This window comes from Drosophila bipectinata, chromosome 4 (assembly GCF_030179905.1).
Source record: "Drosophila bipectinata strain 14024-0381.07 chromosome 4, DbipHiC1v2, whole genome shotgun sequence".
Lineage (NCBI taxonomy): Eukaryota > Metazoa > Arthropoda > Insecta > Diptera > Drosophilidae > Drosophila > Drosophila bipectinata.
In genome coordinates, this window is record NC_091740.1 from 14,709,215 (window position 1) to 14,730,034 (window position 20,820).

At 37.1% G+C, this 20,820-nt stretch overlaps 1 protein-coding gene across 4 annotated transcripts in view; it reads right to left on the reverse strand.

Annotated features, from left to right (window-relative positions):
• PlexB (plexin B) overlaps positions 1-20,820 on the reverse strand; it is a 51,351-nt gene that overhangs the window by 20,792 nt on the left and 9,739 nt on the right. The window contains exons 2-7 of one of the 4 annotated variants that reach the window (XR_011443570.1): positions 15,162-19,934; positions 13,502-14,088; positions 10,158-10,340; positions 9,978-10,103; positions 9,888-9,926; positions 7,563-7,746 (exon numbers count right to left, since the gene is read on the reverse strand). Coding sequence is in view for 1 of the 4 variants with exons in the window: in XM_043213446.2 (XP_043069381.1) it covers positions 9,996-10,103; positions 10,158-10,340; positions 13,502-14,088; positions 15,162-19,934 (5,651 nt within the window). In the remaining 3 variants the exon portion in view is untranslated. The remainder of the gene's footprint in view (positions 1-7,562; positions 7,747-9,887; positions 9,927-9,977; positions 10,104-10,157; positions 10,341-13,501; positions 14,089-15,161; positions 19,935-20,820) is intronic. The other 3 variants (XR_006246419.2, XR_011443571.1, XM_043213446.2) reach the window with 3 other exon arrangements.

Here is a 20,820-nt window from a genome sequence, read left to right on the forward strand (position 1 = left end):
ATTAACTATAACTGAAACTCCACAAAGAGCTTTCGATAGAGTAATTGTGGATACGGTTGGTCCACTACCAAAATCAAACAATGGAAACGAGTATGCAGTAACACTCATATGCGATTTAACCAAATACCTGGTAGCGATACCAATACCAAATAAAAGTGCAAATACGGTAGCAAAAGTTATATTTGAAGATTTTATTCTAAAGTACGGTCCAATGAAGACGTTCATTACGGACATGGGAACGAAATATAAAAATTCAATTATTGAAGGTCTGTGTAAAAATTTAAATATTGAAAACATAACTTCTACTGCACATCATCACCAAACTGTAGGTACCGTGGAGCGAAGCCACAGAACACTCAATGAGTACATTCGTTCATACATCTCAGTTGACAAAACGGATTGGGATGTATGGCTACAATACTTCGTCTATTGCTTTAATACAACACCCTCGATGGCACATGACTATTGTCCGTACGAGCTAGTTTTTGGTAAAACTTCAAATTTACCAAAGCATTTTAATAGCATAGAAAACATTAAACCTCTTTATAATATAGAAGACTATGCTAAGAAATCAAAATTCAGATTAGAACAGGCATTTAAGAGAGCCAGACTAATGCTAGAATCTCATAAAATAAAACAAAAAATTATTTACGACAAAACTAGTTTAGATTTTGAGTTGAAAATAGGAGATAAGGTCTTATTAAAAAATTAAACTGGACATAAGCTAGAATTTAAATATACAGGCCCCTATAAGGTAGAAAAAATAGGAGATAGGGATAATATAACTATATCAGACAATAAAAATAAAAAACAAATAGTACATAAAGATAGATTAAAACTTTTTATTTCATAATCAATCAACATTTCATAAATATATCACGTATGGCCATACATAAATAAAAAAAAAAGAGAAAAATAAGCATACCGAATATAAAAATACAAACAAAAAAATTTTGGTTAACGTCATTTATTAAATTTTGTACAATCTATGTTAGAAAAAAACTTCATTATATTACGTTATTTTTCAAAAGGAGGGAGATGTAATATGCTCATATATGCACTATTAATATCATATGTATATATATCGACCACCCACTGTACCAAGAGTACTTAAAGGGTACACACTGTAACACTTTGTCGCAGTGTTTATGTTATCCAAGGTCTCGGTCATAAACCTAAGTGCACCGAAATATGAATCGCCCGCTGTGCCTTTGCTGTACGCCAAAAAGTGCATATGTCCGCATATACGTAACACGAGTGGACCTTATGCATGTCCACATACCTCCGCCTAAGCGAATATAACATTAATATATATTCATATATAAATATTTAAGAATACATAACCGTCCCTCCGCTGCCGCTTTGGGCAGCGCAGCTACGGGATTTAGACTTCCTTTAACTCATAAGTAAATTTGTAAGATCAGAAACTCCCTTGAGCTCGGAGCGGCAACAACAGTTGCTCCGATTAATAAAAAACCTAAAAACCAAATAAAGAGCCTTTGAAGAACCTATTACAACGCTAGCGAACCGGCCCTGTCTCCATGGCGATGGCCCTCATGCAGCCTCTTACTGAGGCTGCGCAGCCTATAAGAGAGCGAAAAACGTTTATGGCCTCAAGCAGGCAGCTGTATTACGGTACCAGCCATCCCACTTCAACAGGATCGACCACAACGCTAGCACGGTTGACCCCAATGTCAGCTACGCTGACGCAGCAAGGAATGCAGCCCCACAACCGGAAACCACCTCCAACGCCAACCCAATCCCGCCAGGAAATCAACTGGACGCGGTTATGTCCAGAATGGAGGCCATGTTCGAGAGAATGATGGAAAAAGTTGATCAAATGACCCAAATGATCGCCACTGTCTGCAAGTCCTTATTCAAACGGGACTAAACGTCACAATTTGGAACGCCAACGGCCTGGTGAAAAGCAGGCCAGCAGTGGAGCTCTACTGCAAAACTGAAAAATCCGACATTCTCCTCATATCGGAGACCCATTTTACAAACAGATCCTACCTACGCTCAGATCCTACCTACCCTCAGAGGATACGACCTTATTGCTGTCAACCACCCAAACGGAAGAGGTCGCGGGGGATGCGGCCATCCTCATCCGCAGCAGCATCAACTAAGAGACCCTGCAAGCCTGAGGCAAATCTGGGCTCGTTATCTCAGCTGCCATGCAAGGGACTACTGGCCAACAGATCCGTCGAAGATCCCAGATGTCCTGGACTTCGCCATCACAGGAGGACTAGACTCGGCCGCAATCCACGTACGAAAAGTCGACGACCTTATTTCTGACCACAGCGCTGACCGTCTCCCTATACACGCCAGCCATCCTAAGGTCGACCCGGAAGAAGCTTATTTATAAGACGACGGACATCGGGAAATTCCAGTCCTGGTTGTGCTCTGCCGCGGATCTTAACACAACTTTGGAATCCCCCGACCAGATTTAGGCGGCCGTCAAGGAACTTACCGCACACCGGGAACCGGGTGACCCACAAAACAATCTGTGGAGCGTCACGAAAAGCATACGACGTCCTCTTAAGAGGCTCCCACCGCTGCTCGCCAGAAGAGGCAGCAGAAACGGAACGACTTGGCAGAGCCCGCACGAGGCGACAACAGAATACCACCTGTGACTGAAGAGGAGACAGTCGCCCAGATTTCAGTGGCCCCGGGCGATGATGGTATCAATACAACCGCATTAAAACTGCTGCCACCTCCAAGCAGTCGACCTACTGACGAAAATTTACAATAGGTCCTTAGAGATTCAGGACCTCAGGAAGGTCCGCGCCGGAGTCCCCCAACGCAGTGTGCTGGGCCCTTACAATGTCTACACAATGTCTACAATCTCTTCGCGGCCGATCTCCCAGTCTTGCCCCAACATAATGGCAGCCACCTATGCGGACGATACCGCCTTCCCGACCGCTGCTGACAACGCTACTGTCATGCAGGAGCAACTAGATCTTCTCGGCAATTGGCAAAGAATATGGAATGTTCAAGTGAATAACGATAAATACACCGGCACCACATTTTCTTTCCGTCCAGGAAATTACCCACCGGTCCACCTCAACAGCTCCTCCATCCCGCAGGTAGAAAACCCAAGATACCTGAGCTTCATGCTAGACAGGAGGCTTACTTTAAACCCTAACCTAGTCAAAAAGCGAAAGTGTGAAGTAAGATTAAAAGTGTACTATTGGCTGATGGGTAGGAGGTCGAAGCTTGGGACCTCTTCGAAAATCCTAATCTACAAGACGATTATTTGGCCAATTTGGACATATGGGATCCAACTTTGGGGCACGGCCAGCAAGACTAATATTCGGACTATCCAGACATTTGAAAATAGAGCCTAATAGAATTTGAAAAAAATTCTACCCTTCGTATCGCCACTGGAGCCCACGTCTACTACGACAACCACACAATCAACGAGGTGCTTGGCTTCCCATGGGTGAAGGAGGAGATCTAGAGAAGCAGCAGCAAGTACGTCCAGAGACTACACAACCCCATTGAGTTGGCGACCACTCTCCTCGACAACAGCGGACAGATACGGAGGCTGCGCAGAACTCACCCGCTAGACCTCATCCGGAATAACTCTTAGACATTCTTATTCTTATTTCTCTTACTCCACCTCTAAGCAATTTTTAGTACGAAATTTTTTGCCCAAAAAATTTAGTCAATTCTTGAAGTGCTCTCATTTGCGTAATTTTTTTTTTTTCTTAAACGGCTACGTCACTCTGTTCATATCTCCGCCATTTTGCATTGAAAACAAGTTTTTTTTTAGAATTTATAAAGCTTATTAGTTGTATTGAATAGAAGTAAAAGTGGAAAAATCCTATCTCAACTAGTTTAGTCACAAGAAATTCCTGAAAAACCGTCCCGTTTCCACGCGATCAGGGTGGCGTAACCCCTTAAATAAATACACCCCTGTCATAATAAAAAAAAAAAAAGAAAAAGTATATATATGTAACATTTTCTCAGTTGGTTATATTTATATATCTATCGGGGAGATGGAGTATGTAATATCTTTTCAGTCTTCTTATTGTTAAAATATTGTCTACTAAAGGCTAATTTATTTTTGTGGTTACGGAGTCTGTCGATGTATTCTTTACGAATTTTATTTATTTCTTTTTTTATTGTTGGGATTAGAGGTGGGCGCGGCCTGTATTTTGAGGCCCGGGCCCGCACGAAAACAAAATCTTTTTTGAGAGGCCCGGCTCGGCGGCACACGAAACTTTTTCACCAAGGCCCGGGCCCGTCCCGGCCCGGCACGCAACTTATTTACACATATTTGGAAATTTAAAACACATGTTATTTATGTATACATACATATAATTTCATATTTATTAAACCTAATTGTCATGTTTTTATTTAAAAAAAAAAAAAAATTTTTTTTTTAATTTTTGTTTTTTAGCCTATTGCGTTTTTTATGTTTTTTTACGAACTGGCTGGAAAAGCCAGAATGGTTCGAGCTAATTTGAGAAGGTATTGTAAGTCCCTTGCATTTCTCCAAAATTATAAAATATGTGTACCAGGAGCTACTGGATAGGCCAAATATTTTTCAAGCTCTATGTCGACATCGTTTTTCTCAACTTTTCTTTTTATACCCTTGCAGAGGGTATTATAATTTTGGTCAAAAGTGTGCAACGCAGTGAAGGAGACATCTCCGACCCTATAAAGTATATATATTCTTGATCAGGATCACCTCCTGAGTTGATATGAGCATGTCCGTCTGTCCGTCTGTCTGTCTGTCTGTCCGTTTCTACGCGAACTAGTCTCTCAGTTTTGAAGCTATCGTCTTGAAACTTTGCACACACCCTTCATTCCTTTGCACGCAGTATATAAGTCGGAACGGCCCGGATCGGCCGACTATATCCTATAGCTGCCATATAACTGATTGATCGGAAATGATATAACTTTGGTGTTTTTAGAGTTAGAGAGTTCAAATTTGACATGAGAGCTATTTTTGGCAAAACATTACGTCATGCCAAATTTCATAAGGATCGGCCGACTATATCCTATAGCTGCCATATAACTGAACGATCGGAAATGACCCAACTTTCGTGTTTTTGAAGATAGAAAGCTGGAATTTAATACAGATTCTATTTTTGGTCAATTGATCCAACCTATCAAATTTCATTAGGATCGGCCGACTATATCCCATAGCTGCCATATAACTGAACGATCGGAAATGGTATTTGGTAGAAATATCAACTTTCGTATTTTTGAAGATAGAAGCTTGGGACTTTTTTAGATTTTGTATTGTAATAAATTGGAGTATATATTCCTATTCCCATAAGGATCGGCCAACTATATCCGATGTTTGCGATATATATCCGGTTTTAACTGCAAGGGTATATAAACTTCGGCTCCGCCCGAAGTTAGCTTTCCTTTCTTGTTTTTACATAACTTAAGTCTAAAAATTCAACAAACATTCCATTTTCGGAATTATTTGAGCCTATGTTATTAGTTACGTCATCAAAACTTTTTATATGATCTTCTATAAATTCGGAGAGCATTGTTTTTACCGTAGCTATCACATTTTCCTTTTTTTCCTGTGAGAGGAAACTCATATCTCTATAAGAAGGGTTCAAGAAAAGTCCAACCAAATTAGCGATTGCCGGAAGAAACCTGACTGGTTGTAATTTAAGAATAACAAAAAAAAATCGCGCGATCAAATCAAAATTGTTTTCAGGGTTATTTCGGGCTTTTACGGGCCTATTTCGGGTTTTTACGGTCCGGGCCTTTTTGTTAAGGCCTGGACCCGCACAAAACCCGCACGAATTTTCATTTTAATGCCCGGGCCCGTTCCGGGCCTGTGTAAGCCCGCTGGCCACGAAAAAAAAGCACGGCCCGTGCCCACCTCTAGTTGGGATATTAAGATCTTTGTGAATATTTTTAATAGATACGTAATAAGGAGCATTGACAATTTGTCGCAAAGTTTTTGAATGGTAACGCTGAAGTATCTGAATATTTGAATTGCTAGCAGTTCAGTTCGGGCTTCAGTTATTCCAAGGTGGTTTCTGATTTTTGACTCATCAACCAGAACATTTTTAGTGTTTTAAGTCTCAGTTGCAGACATTTTTATTTAATGTTGTTTTTCCATGTTAGTCTGCGGTCAAGATGCAAGGCCAGATACTTGACACATGTACTTTGTGCTTGAGGCCAAAACGGCTGTATAATCCGCATATGTTGCAACAGTGGAGTTGTTTGTAACTGTCATGTCGGGTGAATATAGGGTATAAAGCATAGGTCCCAATACGCTTCTTTGACTGCGTTAATGAGAACTATTGTTGAAGTATCGCTTTTCTGCTGCACGTAAAAACATCGTTCAGTCAGATATGATTTAATTAATAAGTAATACGGAGCAGGTATCCATTCTGCCAAACTCGATCGAACGCTTGTTGAACATCAAGAAATGCAGCAGTGCAGTATTTTTCGTTTTCAAACGCCGAAACTATGTCATTAATGACCCTGTGACATTGCTGTGCCGTGGCCTCTTCTGAATCCGAATTGGTACTCAGGAGTGATGGAAAGTTCATCCAAAATTGGTAACATTCTTTTCAATTTTGGAATATCTATATATTAAATAATTATTATTAATATGTATATAAAATTTTCGTGTCACAGTTTTTGCTACCATACTTCTTCTTCGAAACGGCTATACCGATTCTCATGAAATTTTGTGAGCGTATGGAGTAGGTCTGAGAATCCGCCAACATCTATTTTTCATCCTCTTAAATCATGTTCCACATACCAAAAATCGCATATAAAGTAAGTTACTACCTCATTACACTGACAAACTCAATTTCAATTAAACTGACAAAACTCAATCAATCAATTTAAACTGGGGCAAAAATCTTTCACATTAAGTAAATAAATTAATTCTATTTATGAGTCTTTTGTAAAGTGAGCAATGCCAAGAAAATGGGGTGATATGATCCGTGATAGAAGTAGATCTCGAAACATGCGAAATAGAAGATCGGAAAGAACCGAAGAACAAATCCAGCAACAAAATACTGATGTACGTGTTAGAATAGCGCAATTGCATCAAGAGCCAGAAGATACACGAGCTGAACGCAATGAAGTTAGAAGATTAGAACAACGACAATCACGCCGTTTCACAGTCAATAGACGCAGAACAAATGACCAACAACGACAACAAGTACATCGAGCATTTATATCTTATTCATTCCTGCGTCTAGCATTCCAGTATGAGCCTGATATTGAGTATTAGGCTCACTCAAAAGTGGTAATATGTGCTATGGACAAGGAATGTCCGCATTGTTATGCTCAGAAATTCAAAAATGGGATGTGTTGCGCGTCAGGAAAAGTGCAACTACTAGAAATTGAAACACCCCCTGAACCATTGAACCTGAACCGGCTTATTTATCGGCACGGATTCAGATTGTTCCTGAAGTCAATTCCAACATTCAATTCATGCTTTCAAATGGCATCGTTCGGAGCAACAGAAATAGTTTGAAATACTAATGAAAATGGTCAACATTACAATTCTACATTCAGAATCAGAGGCCAAGTTTATCATAAAATGTAAATATCATTTTACTTACAAATCTTCTTTATGGGCGGCGATAAAGAATGGCATTTCCAATGACTATCAAACAATCCCAAGGTCAATCGATGTCTATTTGTAGCTTAGATTTAAGAACACCATGTTTTTCACACGGCCAATTATACGCGGCGTGCTCTCGAGTGGGTAAACCATCCAGTTTGTTTGTGTTAGCTAAAGATGGACTAACAAAAAATATTGTTCACGCTATAGCACTAAGAGATTGACTTGCTGAATTACGATCAAATAATAACTTTAAAATATCGTTTGCCTTTTGTTATTTTTATATTCCCTCATGGTTCACAGCGCTCCAGATAACTTTATAATACATAAGTCTAGAAGTGAGTACCGAAATTATAAAGTCATCTGGTGGCAAAACAACATTTGTCGGGTCACCTATTTATATAATATAATACTACGAACCTATTTTAAATTTTCACCGGTACCTTTTGTTTTCAATATTTTTGCTGCTTATTATTATTAGTATTTAAAAAAAAAATGATATATATGATATATGATATATGTATATATTCTTGATCTGGATCACCTCCTGAGTTGATATGAGCATGTCCGTCTGTCTGTCTGTTTCTACGCGAACTAGGCTCTCAGTTTTAAAGCTATCGACTTGAAACCTTGAAACCACACCCTTCTGTCTGCTGCTTTCTTTCAAATTCACCCTTCTTCTGAATTAAATCCCAGGCTGAAATTTTTTATTGAACAATATAAATGTTTGATCGGAAATGGTATAACTTTGGTGTTTTTAGAGTTAGAGAGTTCAAATTTTACGTGAGAGCTCCTTTCGACGTGCTAAATTTCATAAGGATCGGCCGACTACATCCTATAGCTGCCATATAACTGAACGATCGGAAATAACCCAACTTTCGTGTTTTTGAAGATATTGAAAATTGTTGAAGTTATAACGCTTTTCCCACTCATTGCAAAAATAATGGAAACAAGAAAGGAAAGCTTACTTCGCGCGGAGCCGAAGTTTATATACCCTTGCAGTTAAAACCGGATATATATCGCAAACCAATTCTTATGATTAAATAATAATAAAACCAATAAACTACAATAAAAAATCTAAAAAAAAAAGTCCCAAACTTCTATCTTCAAAAGTACCAAAGTTGGTATTTCTACCAAAAACCATTTCCGATCGTTCAGTTCTATGGCAGCTATAGGATATAGTCGGCCGATTCTAATGAAATTTGGCATGTCGTAATGTTTTGCCAAAGATAGCTCTCGTGTCAAATTTGAACTCTCTAACTCTAAAAACACCAAAGTTATACCATTTCCGATCAATCAGTTATATGGCAGCTACAGGATATAGTCGGCCGATCCGGGCCGTTCCGACTTATATACTGCGTGCAAAGGAAAGAAGGATGTGTGCAAAGTTTCAAGACGATAGCTTTTAAACTGAGAGACTAGTTCGCGTAGAAACGGAATCATTTTTTCTAATAAATCAAGATTAACAAGAAAGGAAAGCTAACTTCGGGCGGAGCCGAAGTTTATATACCCTTGCAGTTAAAACCGGATATATATCGCAAACATCGGATATAGTTGGCAGATCCTTATGATTACATCATAATAAAACCAATTTACTAAAATACAAAATCTAAAATAAGTCCCAAACTTCTATCTTCAAAAATACGAAAGTTGATATTTCTACCAAGTACCATTTCCGATCGTTCAGTTATATGGCAGCTATAGGATATAGTCGACCGATCCTAATGAAATTTGGTAGGTCGGATCAACTGGCCAATAATAGAATCTGTATTAAGTTTCAGCTTTCTATCTTCAAAAACACGAACGTTAGGTCATTTCCGATCGTTCAGTTATATGGCAGCTATAAGATATAGTCGGCCGATCCTTATGAAATTTGGCATGTCACAATAATTTGCCAAAAATAGCTCTCATGTCAAATTTGAACTCTCTAACTCTAAAAACACCAAAGTTATACCATTTCCGATCAATCAGTTATATGGCAGCTATAGGATATAGTCGGCCGATCCGGGCCGTTCCGACTTATATACTGCGTGCAAGGAAAAGAAGGGTGTGTGCAAAGTTTCAAGACGATAGCTTCAAAACTGAGAGACTAGTTCGCGTAGAAACGGACAGACAGACAGACAGACGGACAGACGGACAGACGGACAGACGGACATGCTCATATCAACTCAGGAGGTGATCCTGATCAAGAATATATATACTTTATAGGGTCGGAGATGTCTCCTTCACTGCGTTGCACACTTTTGGACAAAATTATAATACCCTCTGCAAGGGTATAAAAACACGTTTTTGTACTATATTCGACATAATAAACAATTCCTACTAGGTCTCTTCAAAATTTCCTCCAACTTTTTTTTTCGCTCTGTAAAATTGATAAATTAAATCAATTTTTAGTTAAAATGAGAAAATTTACCTCGGAAAAAGATTCATGTCAGCAATTTGAAATCTCCTCGCCATCCAGTGTACTTGCAACATTTTCTAGTTTTTGAAAAAGGTTCATTTTTCGGCTATTTATATCAGACTTAAGAGCTTCCATAATCTAAATATTTATATTTGAATGTTTGATCAAATAATTATAGTTTTTAGGACTGACCTGATTTTTGTATTTCGTTACATAAATATATAACTCTTTTAAAGCTGAAATGGTATCAAATTCGTCGAGCTGCCTTACAGACAGTTGTTGCATAGCTGTACTCATTTCCTGATCGCTTATTTGCGGAAGACGAGAAACATCACGGTAAAAACTCTTTACCATTATTCGATAATTTGGAATATCCTGAAAATAAAATTTTGTTTGATCTTTGTTAGCAACAACGGTAGTATAAATCGTTTTACTAAAATTTCGTAATAATTGAAGTACGAAATAATTATTTTATATTCTAATATTTATATTCCAACTTCCTGGGATGGAACCCGACGTGCGGGTTTCACAGGACGACAAGCTAAGTTTAAGAAATGTTTTGCACGACCACGAGTCAGCGATAGCCGAGTGGTAGAGTGAACGGTCCGTGTGCAGAGTGAAACGAGATCCAATCGAGCTCGAGACACGTTGTTTTTTTATTTTGTTTCAATTATTTTTTGTAAAAGGAATGAGACAAAAAATCAGAAAGGAAAGCTAACTTCGGGCGGAGCCGAAGTTGATATACCCTTGCAATTAAACCCGAATATATATCGAAAAAATCGGATTTAGTTGTCCGATTCTTATAAGAATATCATAATATAACCAATTTATTACAATACAACTTCTATTTTCAAAAAGTAAAAAGTTGGTATTTTTACCAAATACCAATTCCGATGGTTAGCTATAAGAATAATAATTATTTTTCAATTTTTACAAATAAAATTATGATTCAATTTTTATAATAAAAAATTTTTTTAATTTTTTTTTTCAACTTCTAAACCAAGTGGACTATTGAATAAAAAACGGTTAACATATTTATGATCTGTGGCACAGTACCTTTTTAAGGATGTATCGAATGTCTTTAAAGGAAATATTACTCAATAATTTTTTTGAGACCGTCGGAAACATAACTCGAACAAATCTTAACCCATCGATTTTGAATTTTCACATTATATTTAAAATACCTTTATCTATCGTCACACGTAGGATTTCTTTTTTATATTGCTTACTTTTTGTTATTAACAATTTTTTTTTTTATAATTTTAACTTTTTTGTAATCTCTTACCATTTTTAAAAAGTCCATATATCGCAAAAATCCTACGTGTGTCGATAGCTGTTGATGTATAAAAACGAGAAAGGAAAGCTAACTTCGGGCGGAGCCGAAGTTTATATACCCTTGCAGTTAAAACCGGATATATATCGCAAACATCGGATATAGTTGGCCGATCCTTATGAAAATATGATAAAATAACCCAATTTAATATAATACAAAAACCAAACCTAAAAATATCCCAAACTTCTATCTTCAAAAACACAAAAGTTGGGTAATTTCCGATCGTTCAGTTATATGGCAGCTATAGGATATAGTCGGCCGATCCTTATGAAATGTAGTAGGTTGGATCAACTGACCAAAAATAGAATCTGTACTAAATTCCACCTTTCTATCTTCAAAAACACGAAAGTTGGGTCATTTCCGATCGTTCAGTTATATGGCAGCTATAGGATATAGTCGGCCGATCTTTATAAAATTTGGCATGTCGTAATGTTTTGCCAAAAAATGCTCTCATGTCAAATTTGAACTCTCTAACTTTAAAAACGTCAAAGTTATACCATTTCCGATCAATCAGTTATATGGCAGCTATAGGATATAGTCGCCCGATCCGGGCCGTTCCGACTTATATACTGCGTGCAAAGAAAAGAAGGGTGTGTGCAAAGTTTCAAGACGATAGCTTCAAAACTGAGATACTAGTTCGCGTAGAAACGGACAGACAGACGGACAGACAGACGGACTGACGGACAGACGGACATGCTCATATCAACTCAGGAGGTGATCCTGATCAAGAATATATATACTTTATAGGGTCGGAGATGTCTCCTTCACTGCGTTGCACACTTTTGACCAAAATTATAATACCCTCTGCAAGGGTATAATAAACAAAAACTTAATTTTTTGTTATACATCAAATGGTGCACAGCCGCCATTTTGTTTTCGATTTATTCGAAAAAAAAAAATTTATTTTGTACTTCGCATTTAATATTATAAAACCTAATTTACAAATTTTCGATAGGCTTTTTCATTTGGCAAAAAAAATCCATAAAATCCGCTTTTTTCCCTTGTTACTCAGATGTCCCCCCTTAACAAAAAATGAAATAAAAATTTACGTTTTTCGCTCAGTGAATGCTCCGCTCTCATTGTTTTTTTCTGCTACGCAAACCCTCAAGTTTTAAACATGTGTGCGTTTTGCTTTATAGGGTCGGAGATGTCTCTTTCACTCCGTTGCACAATTTTGGACAAAATTATAATACCCTTCGCAAGCCTTTAAAACAGTGCTGCCCAAGCTCTGCATACGGAAGTGCAAACTCCCATACCAATGAAAAAATACCAACACATTGGTGCGAGAATTTTTTTCCCATCCATGTGGCTGCACTGAAAAATAAAATTATAGTAACATTCACAAGGGGCTTAAAAATATTAATATAATAAAAAATACATTTTATTACAGCAATTAAAAAAAGGCCCTATGTATATATCCTACAATAGCTTATTATTATACTATGACAAATATGCAGAGCTTCTTACTTAAAAAAAATGTTCTGCGAAGAACAAATTCATCGCTACAGATCGACCATTTTGGCAGAAAAACAAGAATGAATTTCTTGCAGTGAAAAGTTTTCGGCACTCCAACTACAAAATGCATTCGGATTAGTACGATTGAGGAGAATAGGGAAAACACGAAAAATTGTTATTGCAATTGCGCTTCGCTTATGATGGGACCAATGATGCTTATGGCGTGAGCAACGAATCTTATGGCGTGAGCAGACTCACACAACTCGGTAGGCATGAGCATTTGCAAAAACAAATGAGCAGCGAGAGCAATGGGACGAGCACCACTGCTTTAAAAAGTAGACCGTTTTAGGCCCTGATGTCCCATATATGTTCTGTAAAATCTTTCATATAACGGATCTTGTCAGTCTGTATGTGTTTCTACGCGAAATAGTCTCTCAGTTTTAAAGCTTCCGACTTCAAACTTTGCACATACTTCTTTTTGCACGCTATTTACAAGTCGTAACTTTTCGAGTTTTCGGAACTTTTAGAGTTTGAGAGTTGGGATTTCATTTTTGGCAAAATAGTACAAAATACCGCATTTCATAAGGATCGGCCGATTATATCTTATAGCTACCATATAACTGAACGATCGGAAATGACCTCACTTTCGTTTTTTTAAATATAGATTCTTGATTCTCAAAGACACTTATCTCCGCTGGAGTCATTACTAATTTAGCCTTAAATAAAATTCATTGCATGTCATAATTACCTTTGCAAAGAGCAATTTGTTTGAAGGCGAATCCTTTCCAAGTCTATGTTCAGATGTAGAGCAAGCATCCATAAAGGTTTGTGCAATTACACTTAGACAGGAGTCTACAGAAAATGTTTTATTTACATCAAATATGAAATCGGGATTTTTTATAAAGTTAACCCAAAATCGCAATGGTAAACAATTGGATTTCCACGCATGCACAATATCGGAATTGCCAATACCATGTCTGGACGCTTCCTCGTCCAACAAGTCAAAGAGCCATTTTACCGCAGGTGGTAGTTCTTCATTTACAGTTAGAATAATGGAAAAGAAATCATCGACAAATTTTTGAATAGTTCCCTTAGTGGCTAATAGGCGTGTTAAGTATACTTCAGGTATTGTTTTGTTTATTCTCTCATTACAATAACTTGTAGATTGCGAAGCTTGCAATGCAGTTGACGGTCCCGATAAAGTAGAATTTTTTATATTCATATAATGATCAGGTATTAACGGTTTAACCAAATGGTAAATTCGAGGCTGCTGCAATCCAGACTCAATGTCGTTATTTATAATGATATGGCTCTGGGAATTGTTAATGAAATAAACTGAAAAATAAAACAAAATTTTTGTTGAAAGATATAGTTGTATATTAAATTAATTAACAATTAGTGTAGGCTAACTTGGAATAATTTTATAAATGCAGGTAATAAACGAAAGATTTAAAAAAAATTCCCATTTTTGACAAAATGGATTATGTACACATATACCACAAACAAATTTGAGTTATACTTTTCAAAGAACTTGCACATCTGTATATACCAGTCGTCGGCAGTTCCCTATTTCATGGGCATGGGAAATTTCTCTAACCGAGCTCTGCCGCACTGACACACGCTCAAAATACGCTTTATGTAACGCTCCCAATGCATTAAACTAATTTCAATGTATTGGGTGATACCGATGGTATTGAAACAAACTTGAAGTGCGTAGGTATTATGGGGAGTGTTCATTCAAAATCTTATATCTCTATTTCTTATAGTCTGTTTAAGCGTTCATACGGACAGACGGATAGATAGCTAAATCGACATTTTTGTAGATTCTGATCAAAATATACATATTTAAGTACCAAAATGATAAAACGCTCGAATTTTGTGCCTGTAGAGATAACATTATGTGATGGGTTACAAACAAAGAAACACATAAACATACATGATTGACCGTCTCGTATCATGACGGTGTTGAATCGATATATTTTTTATACATAAATAAATATAATAATCAAGAAAGGAAAAGTAACTTCGGTCGAAGCCGAAGTTAATATACTCTTGCAGTTAAAACCGGAGGTATTTCGATAAAATCGGATGTAGTTGGCCGATCATTATAATAATATCATAATACCAATTTATTACAATACAAAATATAAAAAAAAATCCTAAACGTCTATCTTCAAAAACACCAAAGTGGGTATTTTTACTAGCTATATTTTTAATAGAAATGCTCATATCAACTCAAGAGGTGATCCGGATCAAGAATATATATACTTCATAGGGGCTGAGATTTCTACTTCACTGTGTTGCACATTTTTGGACAGAAATATAATATAATAGGCCAAGGGTATAAAAATTGTTAAAAAAAATATATAAAAAAAGTTTATACAAAGATATAAAAAAATCATACTTACAATTATGATATGGTGCCGGATGATGTCCCTTACTGTAGGGTATATGATAACTATCATTTTGCCTAGCAATAAGAGACATTACAGCGGATTCTTTGACTCCATAGTGTGCTAATGTGTTAAGACGTTTCCAACCGTTTATGGTTTTTGTGGTTAAGTCTTCATCTTGCAATGTTAGGTGACCCCCCCGACCATGCCTCCATTCTAAGTCGACCTCGTATATAGATGGTCTCATTGAAAACGGAGTATTTTTAAAAATAGCATCAAGTATTTTAAGCTTTACTTGCGAAATCGTATCCCAGTCGTTAACGCGACATTGGACTTTTTCATCAAGATCATCTTGCAAGATATGCAAAATAACAACAGAATGAGTAACTTGCTCATGTAAAAGTCGCTCTTCGGAAAGGGAATAACGGGCGTCATTGGTTATGGCATCTACTAAGCCTTTTTCAATTTGATGTTTTATGGCCTTAAACAAAAGAAATAAACTTGATCCAGCGTATTCTTTTAAATAGTCGTACATACATATGGCCAAATAATTGGTTAACATTTTTTCAACAACACTTTCAGTACGTCGCAGCATAAGCTGAGGATGTTTGCTTTCCAGCGACTTTTCAATTAGCCGAAGTAGGAGTGACTTTAAAATCTCTGTGGCATACTCCATTTTATTCATTAATACAACCATAAGCAAGGATGCAACATTTACACGGTCTCGAATTGAAAATGACGAGCGCTGAGCTTCCAAAGTTTCTATGAATATTAGTAAAAAGTATTTGTTGCAAATTAGTTGTTCAAATTGAAGCATAGCAGCATCATAATTATTTTGTGGGCAACTTTCATGAAATTTAGCTGAATTTAAAATTGGATGATCTGATACACCAGGAAAAAAAACTTTCATAATGTAGTTTACATGGTCAAGCGTTGGGATTCCACTGCTCTCAAGATCTGCTGTCAGGTCAGTCATATCGGTTTGGAGCTCTGCAAAAGCTTGTTTACACTCAGATCGAACATTGCTTTCTAATGTAATCATCTGTATCTGAATGCGTTTATACTCACGCTCTGCCTGGGTAGATTTTCTTCTGTATATTACTAAAACAATAAGTAAAACAACAACAAGAACAGCTATTGTAAACATAACACCAAATAAAGCATGTGAAAAGGCGTGCGGTTTATTTATATCATATTTGAGATGTCCGATGACAAATCGAAGATTACGACCCACTTTTACTACTACTAATGGTAAATCGATTGTCTGATCTACGCCATTTTCGTCAGTTGGGGGGGGCTGTTGCTCCGGTGGAATGCACAAAAGTTGTGTAAGTGCCAGACTTGTTATATTACATTGGGTGGTACCAATTGTTACATTTACATCATATTCATCTGCTGCTAAATTTAAAAGTTCGCCTTCAATAACTAAGCTATCACCTTTGTAAAGTTTTATTCCGTCGTTCGGAAATTGAAAATACTTTGGATCAGTCAAATAAACAATCGTGCTTCTTATATCATGAAAATATTTATTTAAGTCCCTCACAAGCTGGACGTTGTCCATTACAAAACTAAGTTGCAAATTTAGTTGCGTTTCGTGAACCTTCACGAATGTTGTAACATCCATATTATTGCCACTAAAATATTTTGATGTCGTTTCTCCTGTCTTGTATGTATGAAAATCGTCCACGAGACGAGTTTTTCTCTTTTGTCTTTTATTTGGACCATTAGTTTCCATTGCCGAAGAATTCCTTATGTCAAATTCTGAATCCAAAACTCCATTCAAATTTTTAAAATTATAAAATTTGAAGTTAACTGGAGGAGAAGGGCATTCCATTTGATTAGAGTTAATAACAACGCAAGAAGTTTTATTAATTCTTTCACTATCAAAAAATACTTCCAACTCTGGCTTTTGAATGGAGTCAAGATACATTCCATGAACAGTAAGTACACGGCCTCCACTAACAAAACTCCTTAGTGGTTTGATTTGCATTATCCTAGGATCCTGTGTGTAATTAAAAACAGAACAGATGTGACGGGGGAATATCCGGAATTGATATGCATTTAAATCACTCCGTAGTGGATTTACTAGTCGATTTTTAGTGGTAATATTTTGAATTGAACTCTGACAAGTTAATGTACGGTTTGCACCATCAATAAACAAACGTAGGGATTGAATAGGTTCCGGTTGTGTTGCCTCTGAAGTAGTGCAGGTAACTTGAGACGAAGAAGACTGAGAAACGTTAACGTAACACTCATACTCATCTAAATATGCTCGTATACTTGAACCAATATTTAAAAAGCTTCCTATTAAAGACAATTGCGTTCCTCCCGACCTTGGCCCTATAGTCGGATACACGCCTGTTAGTTGTACATTCTTAAAATGAAATTGTACGCTAGATTCAGTGTATCCGGCATCGTTCGCAACCTTGATCGGGGCTGACATTTCATACATTGCTGCTTCCGTCTGGCATTCAATTTTTACAGATATTTGATAACTTACGAGATGACATGGAATAGAACCAATATATATTTTTCCGCGTACATCTTCTTCGCGTATTCCCAAATTACTTCCTTCAATTGTCACAAGAGTTCCACCTTCAATAGGTCCAGATAACGGTTTGATAATATCAATCCTAGGTAAGGGACAATCAATTTTTTCAAGTGTTGGTGGCCTTTCATTGATAAAACTACTTTCAGAACTACAGGTTTCGTTGTAAACACAAGAATTGCCGCACCAGGCACATTGATACTTTGGTTCACGAGTGACACACAAGCTACAATCTGCGTGATCCCTGTGCGAACCTAACACATCGCATTTGTACAATGTAACCATAGCCGTGTCCACGTAATGCTGAAAATTCCATGTAATAACAACTTTAGCCTGATACTCATGGGCATTTGTTTCATAGAAGTAAGGAGTTTTTTCACAAACTACTATTTTATTAGATTCAATATGTGCTGGCAAAAGCATTTGAGCGGCTTCAATATGAATGGTACATAAAAAGCCGGCATGGGCATTTTTTGGTTTTGGTAAGTTTTCTATCTCAAGGCGAATTTCTTTTGGAACGCGTACAGGCATAAGAATTGGCTGACTATTTTTTTTTAAATGGGGGCACTGTCCTGCAGTACTTATAGCGATTTCCATGTTTCGGCATTGTTGAGATTTGTGGATACATTTATTGTCAAAAATGCACCAGTTACATCCCCAAGAACTGACTACACATTCCCGGCATTTACTATGATGTGAGCAGTCAAAAAATGCGAATGACCTTGACACAAAGTCTTTATTAGTTTCGGAGCTTCGCACAGATAAAGGAACTAAAACATGATCAGTGTTAGTTGGAATAATTGGCCTCTGATCCAGTGGTGGTGTGGCGCATCCAAGACCATTTTCAAGGATTTCGGCGTCAATAGGAGTGGAGTTTCCAAAAACACATCGATATTTCGCATTAAAAGGCTCTGGTAATGTCCGAATAATTAAATGTAGCAGTGTTAGTTCAGTAATTGGAACTTTGTCCGGTACAATTGACTCAAAGTCTATACATTGTTGTCCACTACCCAATGAAAGCCACCGTGAGGCAGAAGTATCTCGTTGGCAAGTAGATCGTACAGTGCACCGTTTTTCTAAAGAACACCATCCACAAAAAGGATCACGAGATTCTAAGCAAGCTGAACAATTTGTATATACAGAACAATGTTCAATTCTTAACTTTGTAATTTTTCGTAAGGATAAAACATATAAAAAATCCTTTTTTGGCGACATCATAGTATTTGGTAATATCCGGTTACCAGCATCTACAATTATTTCTTCATACTCTCCTGGGTTTTGTCCTGACAATAAAACTTTTTTTATAGTACCTTTATCTGTTCCAAGAAAAGCCAACGAATGTTGTTGATCTGTAGTTGACGTCGCCGTTACTGAAGTGACGGACACATTGTCAAAATGAAAAAGTGCTTGAGTTGTAATTGGAGACACTCCGCTTATTTTAAGTCCTACGGAACAAAAGTTGTAAATGTTTCCAAGGGAGCCAACAATGGGACACCTTCCATCGTTAATAGTGCCAGATATATATCCTAAGTTACGATCTTTTGTGGTTCCGTTAAAGCACATGTGTATATTTTCAATAAACATATCCTCTATATCTTTAATGCTGTATATACACATTGCAGACTTCCGCTCCGGTTGATCGCTTATTTCTTTTGACGGAGAAAAAACCGTAACCAACACATGATCATCCTTTTTTATGCCCATTTGATGAGCTAGTTTATAACTAGCTGGGGTTATTTTAGCATCCCGTAAAATATTGTAATCTGTATTTCTTTCAGTTGCGGTACACTGAATTGTTATTTCAGTGTAACTGTCATAATTAGGATCTGTGATGCATATACGGGCCAACCGGGTTACATATCCAGCCTCGTCTGCTAAATGGGACCTTTTTTGAACTAATATGAAGTATGCATAGTCTGAAGAATTAAATCCATAAATGTAGTTGACCAAAAAATGGTCTCGATACTTAACATCGATATTTATAATTGACTGTTGAATGGAGAACTCCGCATAATTTAAATCATCAAGGCGACGAGAGGAAATAGCAGGGACATCATGGCGATAATCTCCAACGTTGGTAAAAGTGGTTCCAACGTACAATATGTCGTCTTCTTTCCAAGAATATCTTGCAGGGCCCACAAATGCAAACGTCGAAGCATTTTCATCATTTGCAGCCAATGGTACAGCAATGAACTGGGGCTTTGATGGAAATCGAGGCAGACTATATATTTCGCAAGCACCTGCAAGTAATTTATTTAATTAGGATTTTATTAAATTATTTAATAAAGAGATGTTAATTATAAATATTTTAAGTTACCAAAAGAAATTTAAAAATTTAATATCTAGTTATTAAACAAGTAAAACCAAAGCAAGCATCGTTTTAGTTTTTTGTGTAACCAATATGCTCGCTTAGCCTTGACATTATTGAACATTAGAATGTGTGCAAGATAAGTATGAAGTCCCTGCAGTACTAAAACTCATGGCACCGGCTTTTAATAGAAGTTTCGTCACTTTTTGTTCGAAAAACACAAACACATCTTGAATCAATTCCCAAACAAAGTAGGAGAACGAAATCTTCTGGCCCACTGCTGCACTGAATTTCAAAGTAGTACTTATTCAATATTTGATACAAATCTTCATAGTGGTCTAGCCACTCAACAATTTATTTTGCGCAGAACTGGTAAAAGTGGCAAGCGTTGGTAAAGCAAGTGGTTATGTCTAAGCTGTCCACCTCTTAATCAAAAGGTCGTGGGTTCGATTCGCAGCAAAGGAAACCGCTTTATGAGTTACATTTGCTTTAATTTTTATACCCATGCAGAGGGTATTATAATTTTGTACAAAAGTGTGCAACGCAGTGAAGAAGACATGTCCGATCTTATAAAGTATATAAATTCTTGATCAGAATCACCTCCTGAGTTGATATGAGCATGTCCGTCTGTCTGTCTGTCTGTTTCTACGCGAACTAGTCTCTCAGTTTTAAAGCTATCGACTTGAAACTTTGCACACACCCTTCTTTCCAACACAAGTCGGAAGGGATCGGTCGACTATATCCTAATGCTTCCATATAACTGATTGATCGGAAATAGTATAACTTTGGTGTTTTTCGTGTCAGAGAGTTACATGACA